The sequence below is a fragment of the Lagenorhynchus albirostris genome, chromosome 20 (genome assembly GCF_949774975.1).
Source record: "Lagenorhynchus albirostris chromosome 20, mLagAlb1.1, whole genome shotgun sequence".
In the NCBI taxonomy this organism is placed as follows: Eukaryota; Metazoa; Chordata; class Mammalia; order Artiodactyla; family Delphinidae; genus Lagenorhynchus; species Lagenorhynchus albirostris.
Window position 1 is genome coordinate 7,656,064 of NC_083114.1, and position 12,519 is coordinate 7,668,582.

The window sequence follows — 12,519 nt, forward strand, 5'->3', positions numbered from 1 at the left end:
AACAGTGATTTAGCACCTGGCAAGTTTTCAGTAAATATTAGTATTTAGTGTTTTGGTTTTACATTGTAGGAGTTTTCAGTAACACACTAGGGTCCTCTTACCATCTTCCTTTCCCCACACTTCGGCTGCATTCAGTCCTGCAACTCAGGCAAATTGCCCCCTTCTTCCCCCACCCAAAGCGGCTCTCAGCACAGTCCACAGCAATGGCCCGATTCTCAGTCCATACACATGGTATGTGCCACCCTCTTTTCTGCAAGTGCTGCCCTCTAGGACAGCATTCTCTTCTTCTTTTTCACCCTCCTCCTTGTTTCTAGTTTTTGTTCCTCTTGTTCTTTAAACACTAGCGTTCTCTGATGTTCTTCCTTTACCCATACCTCTCTTTGTTCATTATACTTTTTGCATTTGAATTTTTGAATTAACATACAGAAAAATCGACTGTGTGTTTGTGTAGTGCTGTGAATTTTAACACATGTATAGATTTGTGTAACCACTACCACAGACAGGACACAGAACAGTTCCATCACCCCTTGTGCTGTTCGTTTGCCGTCGTTCCCTCCCCCATCCCTAACCCTTGGTGATCACCAGCTGGCTTGTTCTCCATCAGTATAGTTTTGTCTTTTGGAAACTATCATATAAATGGAATCACACATATGAACTTCTGTAGTATTCCATTTTAATTTTTCTATTGCGCTTTTTGCTGTATATCTTTGTACAGATTGTATTTGTGGTTACTAGGGATGACAATATATATACTTAACATTCTACAGTCTGCTTAGAATCAGTATTTTATCACGTCTAGTGGGGTATAGTAACCATACCACCATAAAGGTCCCTTTACCCTTCCCTCCCGTCAGTATGGTGTATGATGCTTATGTTCATTGAAAACCAGATGTTGTAAGTTTTGCTTTCAACTGTCAGGTAATTAAAGAACTTAATTGGAGAAGGATCTATTATATTTACCCAAATGTTTTTCATTCTGTTGCTCTTCATTTCTGATGTACCAGATTTTCTGCTGGTGTGATTTCCTTTCTGTCTGAAAAAGTGCCTTCAGTTTTTTTGTGTGGGGTCTGTAAATTCTCTTAGCACTTCATCTGAGAATACCTTTCTTTCACCTTGATTCCCAAAGGATATTTTTGCTGGGTATAAACTTCTGTGTTGACAGTTTTCTTTCAGCATTTTAAAAATGTTGTTACACATTCTTCTGGCCTCCATGATTTCTGGTGAGAAATCCACAGTCTTTCAAATCTTTGTTTTCCTAGAAGTAATATGTCATTTTGGGGGGTGGTTTTCAAGATTTTTTCCTTTGTTTTTAGTGTTCAACGGTTTGGGTTTGATGTGTCCAGACATGGACTTCTCTGTGTTTATCTTTTTGGGGGTTTTCCGAGCTTCTTGAATGTATAGGTTTATGTTTTTTGTCAAACTTAAGAATTTCAGCCGTATTTCTTCAAATATTTTTGTGCCCCACACTCTTTTCCTCTCCTTCTGGGCCTCTGATGACATGAATGCTTGACCTTTGGCCATTGTCCCATAGGTCCCTTAGGCTATGGTCATCCCCCTGCCTTTTCTCCTCATTGTTCAGATTTGATTGTTTCTGTTGACTTGTCTTCCAGTTCACTGCCTCTTTCCTCTGTCATCTCCATTCCGCTATTGAGCCCATCCAGTGAGTTTTTCTAATTTTGATTCTTGTAGTTTTCAGTTTTGCAATTCACATTTGGTTCCTCTCTGTATTTTCTGCTTTTTTTAAAAAATTTTTTTCTGAAACTTTTGTTTCAAGAGTGTTCACTTTTACTTTTGGGGGCATTTATATTATAGCTGCTTTAAAGTCTTCGTCAGATAATTCCAACAGCTGTGTCATTTCAGCCCTGGCATCTGCCGATGGTCTTTTCTGATGCATCTTGAGGTTTTCTGGTACTTCATATACTGAGTAATTTTGGATTTGATCTTGATTATTATGAGACTCGGGTTCTGGTTTAAGAGGAAAATGTATTATTTACTTGGCCACTGTTTCTCCTTCTGTTTTCCTTGGTGTTTATCCCTGTCTCTTATTCTTTTCCTTCCATATTTTGTCCTCTGTAACCTCCTTCTGTGACTTCTGGGAGACTATTCCAGTTTGTTTTCTAACTAAATCTTTTATTTAGATTACAATCTGTTTAACTGCCTTCACTGCGGTTTTTAATTTGACAAGTGTGTTTCTACCTGGAGCACTGTTTCTAGTAACTTAGGTCGGTCCCTCATCATGGCTCTCTGTTCTGTTGTATTGATTTAGTGTCCTCTTGAATCTTGTTTTAAAAACAGAAACCAGTTTCTCAGGTTTTGTCCTTTTCTGGAAGGAATTGTGTTTTCTAGGGCAGAAGGGGTGAGGGAGGGGGAGCAGATGCTCCCTCTTTATTTACACCTGTTGGCTCTTTGCTCATCTTCACACACACATGTCAGTGTCTGTCTGTGGTTAGAAGTTGGGAGGGGTTCTAACTCAGCATACGCCTCTGTTACACACGTTTCAGCCCGGAGGAAGGAAGACTGAAAGGCCGTGGGATTGATGGTGGGGAGGAAGAAGGAAAGGAGCCTGTGCTTTCTGCCCAGCCTGGCCCACCTGTTCCTGCTTAAAATGGGAGCAGGTACGGCCAAGGGGCTTTCTCCTAGGCCTCCGAAGCTTGAGTGCTCCCAGAGGCTCTGCTTGGGTGTGCGGGGGACTCCCTGCCAGCTGCCCTGCCATAGGGTGCCTTGGCCAACGTGTTACTTTTCCTTTGCTGACTCACAGATTGGTCTATCCTTCTGTTCCTGGTTTCCTAGTGTACAGAAAAGTGTATTATTAGAGGTTATCACCCACCCCATGTTTAGTTTCCATTGTAGGGAATAAAGGGAGTTAAAGTAATGCCCTCAAGAAAAGCTCTTTATTCACCGTTTGGTTTTTTTAATGCTTGTCTTCAAATGTCATTAGCAATTAAGTGAAAGGCATAACAACATAATGACTTTGCAAGTGCCAGGATCCATTGTGAGTGCAGAAGGCACCAAATTTATCTGAAAATACGCAGCACACTCTCTGCCCTTATACAGATTTTACTGAGACTGTACCTGAGCCTAGAAGAAAATTAAATATATTTGGATCCAGCTGTGTTGGCACTGTATAATATTTCTCACCGCTTTTTGATGAGAAAATACTTTCTATTGTCCACATGTGATAGAAACGTAAGTTCCTTCTCGAAACCAAGTGCAAATACTTACTGGGAAGTAAAATACCAATTGCTCTTCGGAGGCTGTACTTGGAGGGATCTGAAAGAGTCAGCTTGGTTCTTTCTTAACCTGTATTCTGAAACCTGTGTTTAATTTGCTCGTAACTGACTGTGGTTGGGGAAATTCCCCCCTTAGAAGCTACTAGGCTGCAAGGTGGGAATTCTCCCAGGCTCCCTGCCCTTGGAAATCGCCTTCTGAGGTCATATTGACGAGTGAATTTGATCAAACCAACCAACAGCAGTGGCAGTGCAAACCTTTTAAAAACTGATTGGCGGTATGTTTCAAAGTCCATGTGGCAGTCAGAATCACGCTTAATTAAGAAAACGATAGAAAAGAAGGAAGATGATAATGGAGGAAAGAATTCATTGACTCATTATGTGGAAATATAGAAGCATTCTACATATCCCATAATGGGCTATTTTTAATGAATGTTTATTTTAATGGAATGAATATTTTGTAACCATTAGAAATTATAACTGTGAAGACTGTAACAACATGAAAGCGTACAAATGATATGTTAACAGGGGGCAAAAGGCTCATGTATTGCAATTATATAAAAATACAGGGCTTCCCTGGTGGCGCAGTGGCTGAGAGTCCGCCTGCCGATGCAGGGGACGCGGGTTCGTGCCCCGGTCCGGGAAGATCCCACGTGCCGCGGAGCGGCTGGGCCCGTGAGCCATGGCCGCTGCGCCTGCGCGTCCGGAGCCTGTGCTCCGCAACGGGAGAGGCCACAACAGTGAGAGGCCCGTGTACTGCTAAAAAATATATATATATATATATATGTTTATGTCAAATCTTAGAAGGGAATCCATAGGAGTGGTTACTGGGGTGTGTGGATAATCTTATACTTTTCCCCGTCTCATTTATAAACTGCTATTAAATGATTTTTATCACCTAAAAATAGAGGGTTTTTTGTTTGTTTTTTAAAGCAAACAAACTAGTAGTCACATGAGTTTTACCAACCAACATGAAAAACTCTGTGTTTGGTCTGAGATGAAAACATTAACCCCTTCAGTGTTGACTACTGATTTTTGCTTAGCTAATCTTCTACCAATTTTGTATTTACCTCTGTTATGAATATTTACAAATTTAATGAGAACTCTATCCAGAAACCCAGTTAACATATAACAGCTGACATATTGTATTTAGTGTCTGACAAGGAGTATTTTGCACTTGACTTTCTTATAGTGCCAGAAGCTTATTAAGTCTAGATTTTATATTACATGTTGAGACATTAAAACATATCATGCAATCTCAACTGTAATCATTTGCATGAGAACAATGGACCAAGCAACTCTAGGAAGCATAGCTGTTACTATGGAATATCCTGATAAGGACATGAGGAATGGAACTTAAAAATACTGACTTTTATATGTGCTACTCTGTCTAAACTCAGTGTGTTCTGTGCTGACTGGACAGAACCTGAAACGATGGATCCAAGTCCTCGCGTCACATTTTAGGATGAATACGGTGTCCAGTGCATCAAGATGTCACGAGATCTAGAAATCGCTTCCTCTGAACAATCTGTTAATGTTCAGAGCTAAGTGTCTGTAGCTGAGAAGACAAGACTAAGGAGTTACACGAGGAGAATTGTCTTCTGGAAGGAAGAACACTGGAATTGTGTTGTTCTAGAAATAGAAGGTGAAAGTTAAAAGCAGGCAGATTTTCAGCTCGAAATATAGAAACTTATAATTACAGGCACCCTCCAGCTCAGCCATGGAATTGATTTTCTCACGAGCTTCCCTGTTACTGGCACGGGGTTGGGTGGGGAGCTGGGTGGGAGGGGGATTGTTAAGGGGGAGGAGCTACAAGATGATCCCCTGACTTCTTGCAGCTGGAAAATTTTGTTATTCTAAGTCATTTGCTTTGTCTTCGCAGCAGGTCTCCCTGCCTGCCCGCCTTCCTCCCTCCCTCCCTTTTTTCTTCCTCTCTGGAAAATCCTACAAGTATCATGATATTGTAAACTTCAATTTTTTTTTCTAATTTATATATATATATATGTATTTTTTTCAAACAACTTTTTATTGAAGTATAGTTGATTTACAATGTTGTGTTAGTTTCAAGTGATTCAGTTTTATATATATGTTTTTTCAGATTCTTTTCCATTGTAGGTTATTACGGGGTATTCAGTATAGTTCCCTGTGCCATACAGTGGGTCCTTGTTGTTTCTGCTTTACATTTTTAATTGAGGTATAATTTACATACAACAAAGTGTACAGACCTTAGTGTTCAGTTCATGCATTTTGACAACTGCATACGTTTGTGAGAATATTTAGAACATTTCCATCGTCCCAGAAAATTCCCTCTTCTCCCTTTCCAGTCAGTCCCCTCCATCCCCACCCCAGAGGCAACTGCTTTCTGATTTCTATCTAGTAGATTAGGTTTGTCCTCATACTTTATATAAATGGAATTATTAAGTATATATTACTTATTTTCACCAACAAAATGCTTTTGAGATTTATTTTTTATTTAGCCAACGAAGTAACAGTTGTTACAGTTATAAGAAGCTCTTTGTTTTTTATTACTGAACAGTACAGATACCACAGTTTGCTTATCCATTCCCCTATTGATGGATATTAGGTGGTTCCTAGTTTTGGGTTCTCATGAGTATCGCTGTTGGGTATATTTTTGTACAGGTCTTTTTTTTTTCTTTCTTTTTGCGGTACGTGGGCCTCTCACTGTTGTGGCCTCTCCCGTTGCGGAGCACAGGCTCTGGACGCGCAGGCTCAGCGGCCATGGCTCACGGGCCCAGCCGCTCCGCGGCATGTGGGATCTTCCCGGACCGGGGCACAAACCCGTGTCCCCTGCATCAGCAGGCGGACTCTCAACCACTGTGTCACCAGGGAAGGCCTGTACAGGTCTTTTTGAGAAACATGTTTCTATTCCTGTTTGGTAAATTCCTAAGGGTGAAATTTCTGGGTCATAGAGTAGATATATGCTTAGCTGGAGTAGAACAGACAAATATTTCTTCAGTTAACTTTGTGCCAAATCATCCCCAACAATTAGTATTGTCAATTTTTTTAATATAAATTTATTTATTTACATTTGGCTGCGTTGGGTCTTCGTTGCTATGCACAGGCTTTTTCTAGTTGCGGCGAGCGGGGGCTACTGATTGCGGTGCACAGGGGTTAAGAATCCGCCCGCCAATGCATCCGGGAAGATCCCACATGCCGCAGAGCAACTAAGCCTGTGCGCCACAACTGCTGAAGCCTACGTGCCCTAGAGCCTGCGCGCTACCACTACTGAGCCCGTTTGCTGCAACTACTGAGACCCGTGCACCTAGAGCCCGTGATCTGCAACAAGAGAAGCCATCACAATGAGAAGCCCATGCACTGCAACGAAGAGTTAGCCCCCGCTTGCTGCAACTAGAGAAAGCCTGTGCATAGCAGTGAAGACCCAACACAGCGGGAAAAAAAAAAAGATTTCCATCTTGCTCAAGCAAAAATGAATGGTGGTGCCGTTAACTGAGGCAGTGAAGATAGGGGAGTCCAGTTTGAGGGAAGATGAAGAGTTTAGTTTTAGAGACCTTGAGGGTCAGATATTTGTAGGAATTTCAAGGTAGAGATAAGTAGTAAGCAGTTGGCTATATGAGTCAAGGAGTTTTGGAGAGCTATGTAGAGCAGAAAAATTTTTTTAAATTTAAAAATATTTAAATTAAAATTTTAATATTAAAAATATGTAAATTTAAATATTTTAAATTTAAATATTAAAATTTTAAGTTTAAAACTAAAATAGAATAGAAATATACAGAATTCTGGGGATCACCAACATTTAAGAGGAAGAGGAGACTGGACAGAGCTTACAGATAAGTGAAAGGGAAACTGGGAGAGTATGTCATTGAATACAAGGAAATAGTTATGAATGGATCATTAAATAATAGTGAAATATTTTCTAGGCAGGTGGTGTACAGATAATATTGGGCAAATTTGACTTAGTTCCACTTTTCTAAGAAGCAGCAAATTATTCAGTGCTTTGAAATTATTCAATGCTTTTATCTTTTACACTCCATTCATTCACGGCCTTTATCTTTTAGTGTTTATCTTGCTGTATATTAGGCACTCCCCTACGGATAGGAGATACAGAGATGAATAAAAGTTAGTGTCTGTCATACTCTTTCTGTAAAAGACATGCAAACAGATAATTCAGTACAAACAAAAAGGGTCTCTAAGTAAAAAGATTGTAGGAAGTGCTGTAGGAGCTGGAAGAAAGACCTCCCAGCTCTTCTGTGCCTTTCACATGCTACTCCTTTTACATGAGTCGCACTATTCCTGCTTCTTCACCCACATACATGGCCGTCAAAACTGAGCTCAAACAACTTTCTGAAAGCTTTCTTTGACTTCCTTGTGGGTTTTATTTCATTCTTTAAGAAAAATGGTAACGTATTGGACAACATATCTCTAAAGCAATCACTAAAAAGGGAGAGAGGGAAGGAGGGAGGAAAAAGAACCAAAATTGAAAAAAAATAGTATATAGAGCTCATTATAAGAAATTCAAATAAAACAGATAATACAAGGAAGATCACCCAGGATCACACCACCTAGAAATAGTCATTATTAACCTTAGGTTAACACTGTCTGGATATATCCTTACAGGTTCATATGTATAAAAGGAGGGATAGAAATAATTTTACATAATTAGGGTCATATTATATATGCTATTTTAATATTAAGTGCTTCATTTCACTTTTAAAAGATAAACTTCAGGGGCTTCCCTGGTGGCGCAGTGGTTGAGAGTCCGCCTGCCGATGCAGGGGACACGGGTTTGTGCCCCGGTCCGGGAGGATCCCACGTGCCGCGGAGCGGCTGGGCCCGTGAGCCATGGCTGCTGAGCCTGTGCGTCCGGAGCCTGTGCTCCGCAACGGGAGAGGCCACAACAGTGAGAGGCCCGGGTACCGGAAAAACAAACAAACAAACAAACAAAAACTTCACATGAAGAGTTCTCTCCAAGAGGTAGTAATTACGAAAAGATCCATTTAAGGTTAACAAAATAATAACATAAAACATTGAAGCTTTAGTGATTTTTACAAGCTGTAAGTCTCTATATGTTTTACTTTCCAACAGCTTGATGTGACTCTGCCGAGAGTGATGAAGAAATTAACATCTTAGCTGCTGCCTTACCTTTCTTGCCACCGCCCCCCAACTGCTTCCTGATTTTCACCTATAATTCCATTGTCACTGTTTATTATGTTTGTCTACTTTTCTGTAACCTAATCCATATTTGTTCTCAGCTCAGTATTTACATGGATTCAGTTCTCGCTGTCATCTCTAATGTCATGGCCTCTGGCTTCTCCAGCCCAGAGTTCTGTATTTTTATTCACCTCTTGGTTGCCTAGATTTCATCATCAAGTAGTTTTCTTAAGAAGGATCCCAGTGGTCCCTGAAGTCCTCTATACCGTCTGTCTGCCGTCTTTATACTCCAATGACAACTTGGCTGGGCATAAATTTGTTGGGTCATGCTTTCTTTCCCCTGAACTTTTGACATTTCTCCTCTGTCTCCTGGAATTGTGTTGAACTCAAAGTAGTTTTTTTCTTTACTACTCCTTCCCTCCCGACCCCACCCCCAACCTTTAATGAATCAGAATTGCAGTTTTCAGAGAATATACATGAGTTCTTTAAAACCTTCTCACTCACTGCAGTTGAGAGAATTATTACTAGGAAGGACCACCACAGCTATGAGACTCTGATGTGAGCCAAGGTATTTTTGGAGTATTAACCATGCATCTTTGTTTTCCTTTATAGAGATAATTGATGACCTTGCCAACCTGGTGGAGAATACCGATGAGAAACTTCGCACCGAAACCAGGCGTGTGAATCTGGTGGACAGGAAGTCCACGTCTTGTGGTAAGAGATTGCTGTAGTTATAGCTCTGCCTCTCTAATCATTTGCGGATAAGCTTCCCACGTTGGTCTCATTTCACCGCAGGGATTTGATTGCTCTTCTAGTACAGGCAGTTTCATGTGATGAAGCATTGAAATTGCTAGAAGATCCCTAAATCTTGTTAAAATGAAATGAATTGTTATGAGGGCAGGGGAAGTATAATGCGTTGTTAATTTTTTTTTAATTTAAAGTAAGAAACCTTCCTGTATGCTTACCGAGAATAATAGTTTGGGAAGTTCTATGACATCCTGCAGACTGGTGGTGGCAGATCTCAAGGGTTTTAAAGGCGATCTTGCTTGTTTTGTGCCTGTTTTAGTCACAGGCTTCATTGTTGAAGCTTGAGCCGTAGAGCAGGTAAGAGCACAGATTCTAAAGTCCAAATGAGTGTATATCCTGTTATTTAGTGAAGTTATCATTTCTTAATACCTTGTATGTAAAATGAGGAAACACGGGCCAAAATAAGAATCACTGGGAATGACTCTTAAAGTGCTGATTCCCTGGCCCTCCCGTCGAGATTCTGATTGAGTAGGGCTAGATTGGGGTTCAAGAGTGTTCGTCATTTAACAAGTGCACCAGGCAATCCCGATGTGGGTCCTTGCTCTTCGGCAGAAGTTCTGATGCACGTGTTTGTGGGGTTTCAATGATCTATTGCTTGTGCACAGTGCCTTGCCCACAGGTAAGTGACATTGAATGGTGGTGACACTAGCAGTAATCACAGTCATGGTTATTTGATGTTTCATTTCACAAAGATGCACCACGTTTATAAGGCTAATAACTTTGTTATAAATAGAAGTGCAGTAGCACTAAAAGAAACTAATGATCTGAGCACATGCTGCCTGACTTTTAGCCCTTTCAGTATGAAAAATATACTGGATCCCTCCCATCTATCCAGTTTTAGAACAAGGATCTCTGTGCGAGGTTCATCTGGGATGCACAGCTTGAGAAGTGTTACCTTCCTTGCCTATGTGTGTGGTTAAACAGAAATCTAGAGCAACAGGGTGATGGAGGACTGGGCAAATATGGACTCTGGAATCTCAGAGAAAGTGGAACTTGGAGGCGCCCACCTGCTGCCCTTTTATCACCTGTCTCCTCCCTGTAACCTGGCAGTTCTCATCCACCAGATAGCAAGCCACTCTGTGCTTCTGCGCCTGTAGGCATGTGCTTCTTTCTACTTCCTGCACAAAGCAAAGCCTCCTTGATTTTGCTTTACCCGCCTTCTCATAACTTCTAACCGTAGGGATGTTGTTCTTTGCACCAGATCCTGAAACTTTGGCGACAGAGATAGATGGGTTCACTCCCACCTCCCTCTGTTATTATCTTCGATTCTTATATAAACTTATTCTTTCTGAACTTTAGTTTCCTTGGCTGTTAAAATAAAAATAGATGACCTGGTTATAAAAATGAAATTGTATAAAATATGTAAAGTGTCCGACACTGGCCATCGTCCCTGAATTTCCATATTTTATGCAGACATAGAGCACGATAGTTAAGAGCCTGGGTCCCAGAGCCTGGGCTCAAATCCCAGCTCTGCCATTCACTGGCTGTGTGACCTTGTGAAAACCCGCCCCCCTTTGCCTCGATTTTCCCATCTCTGAAATGGGAATAATAATGGTACATATCTTGGAGGGTTGTTGTAAGGAATAAATGAGTTAATGTAGGTAAAGATATAGATGATATAGAGGTAGGTAGGTAAGTAGATAGATAGGTAGGGATATACAGCCCTTACAGCAGTTCTTAGCAAATAATAAGCAGTGAGCAAGTATTAGCCATTATCTTTATATGTTGAAAGTAGGAAGAATCTTCCAGTTAAGAGACAACATTCCTGAGGTCTTTTTCATGCACTAAGCAATCATGCACTAAGCAAGTAAGATTTTGTATTTGCAACATAGAGGCCCTCACCACATGCCATTCATGACGTCATAATGAAGAATATGGCTTCTACTGTTGCCAAGTTTTTATTTTGTAGTTTTACCTGGTGTTGCTCTTTATAGCCATAAGTGTCCATAAAATCTTCTGAGCTGAGCTGTTTAATTTTTTTTTGAAAACAGGAGAAATTTAGAGATGCCCAGAATTACTAAAATGCATGTTTTTTAAACATGTGTTGGTATCTTAAAATGTGTTAAGTGTGAATTGATCTCATGCCCCCTTTATGTTTACTTATAAGTATATATATTATCTGTATTAGAATTATATGTAGTGATTCAGAAGGGGGAGGTACAACAGTACAACAGATGCTGAAAGAAGAAATTTCTCCAATTTTTTTCAATGGAAATACTTTAGAGAATTCTTTCTCTTATCTCTTCAGTTTCCCCCCTAATATTTATTTAGCAGTTCTGTCGATAGTATAGCAACACCACATAACTATCCTTATATCATTTGTGGTGCCTGATAACTTTAAAGAAAAATGTTTTGCATTTGTATCTGTTCAAGGGACCTTTGCAATTATGTATGTGCTTGTCGACAAGCAGTGCTAGTTTTGCATATTGATGGAGGTTCAGCGTGTGGCTCCAAAGGTCTAGGGAGGTTAGACTTGTATTCATGACCCCCATTAATTACCTTCTAAGTCTTCCCCTGATTAGTATTAAGCCTTGGAACTCAGGGTATATTGTGCAATTTACTGATTAGGTCTAGCAGCCCTTAGCAACATTAGCCTGACCTTTTAAAAAAAAAAAAAACAGTTTTTATTTTGGTAAAGTATACCTAACATAAACTTTACCCTTGTAAGTCTTTTTAAGCATGCAGTTCAGTGGCGTTAAATACATTCACATTGTTGTGCATTTACCACCACCATCCATGCATCTCCAGAACTTCTTCATCTTCCCAAACTGCAAGTCTGCACCCGTTAAACACTAACTCCCCATTCCTCGCCCAGCAGCCCCTGTTGGCCACCACTCTGCTTCCTGTCTCTACAAACATGACTACTCTAGGAACCTCATATAAGTGGAACCGTACAGTATTTGTCCTTTTGTATCTGGCTTATTTCACTTAGTGTAATGTCTTCAATATTCCTCTTTGTTGTACCATGTGTCAGGAATTTCCTTCCTTTTTCAGGCTGAATACTGTTCCACTGTTATGTTTATGCCACATTTTGTTTACCCATTTATCTGTCAGTGGACTCTTGGGTTGTTTCCACCTTTTGGCTGTTGTGAACATGGGTGTATGGTATCAGTTCCAGTCCCTGCTTTTTTGTGTACATGCCCAGAAATGGAATTGCTGAATCAAATTGTAATTCAGTTTTAATTTTCGTGGGGTAACTACAGTACTGACCTGACCTTTTGTTTTGCTTTCAGCCTTTAAACTCTTAGGTACTTTCTAGTAGTTTCTTTTTCTTTAATCTAATAAAGCCCACTTGCAGGCAGGAGTCAGGGGCTTCTGCAGCCTGAGAGGGGTAGGCAAGTGGAGTTGGAAGGTA

At 40.4% G+C, this 12,519-nt stretch overlaps 1 protein-coding gene across 2 annotated transcripts in view; it reads left to right on the plus strand.

Moving 5' to 3' along the window:
- Positions 1-12,519, plus strand: part of STX8 (syntaxin 8) — a 240,663-nt gene that overhangs the window by 135,747 nt on the left and 92,397 nt on the right. For both annotated transcript variants that reach the window (XM_060135641.1, XM_060135642.1), the window contains exon 7: positions 8,970-9,071. In XM_060135641.1, the coding sequence (XP_059991624.1) occupies positions 8,970-9,071 (102 nt within the window). The remainder of the gene's footprint in view (positions 1-8,969; positions 9,072-12,519) is intronic.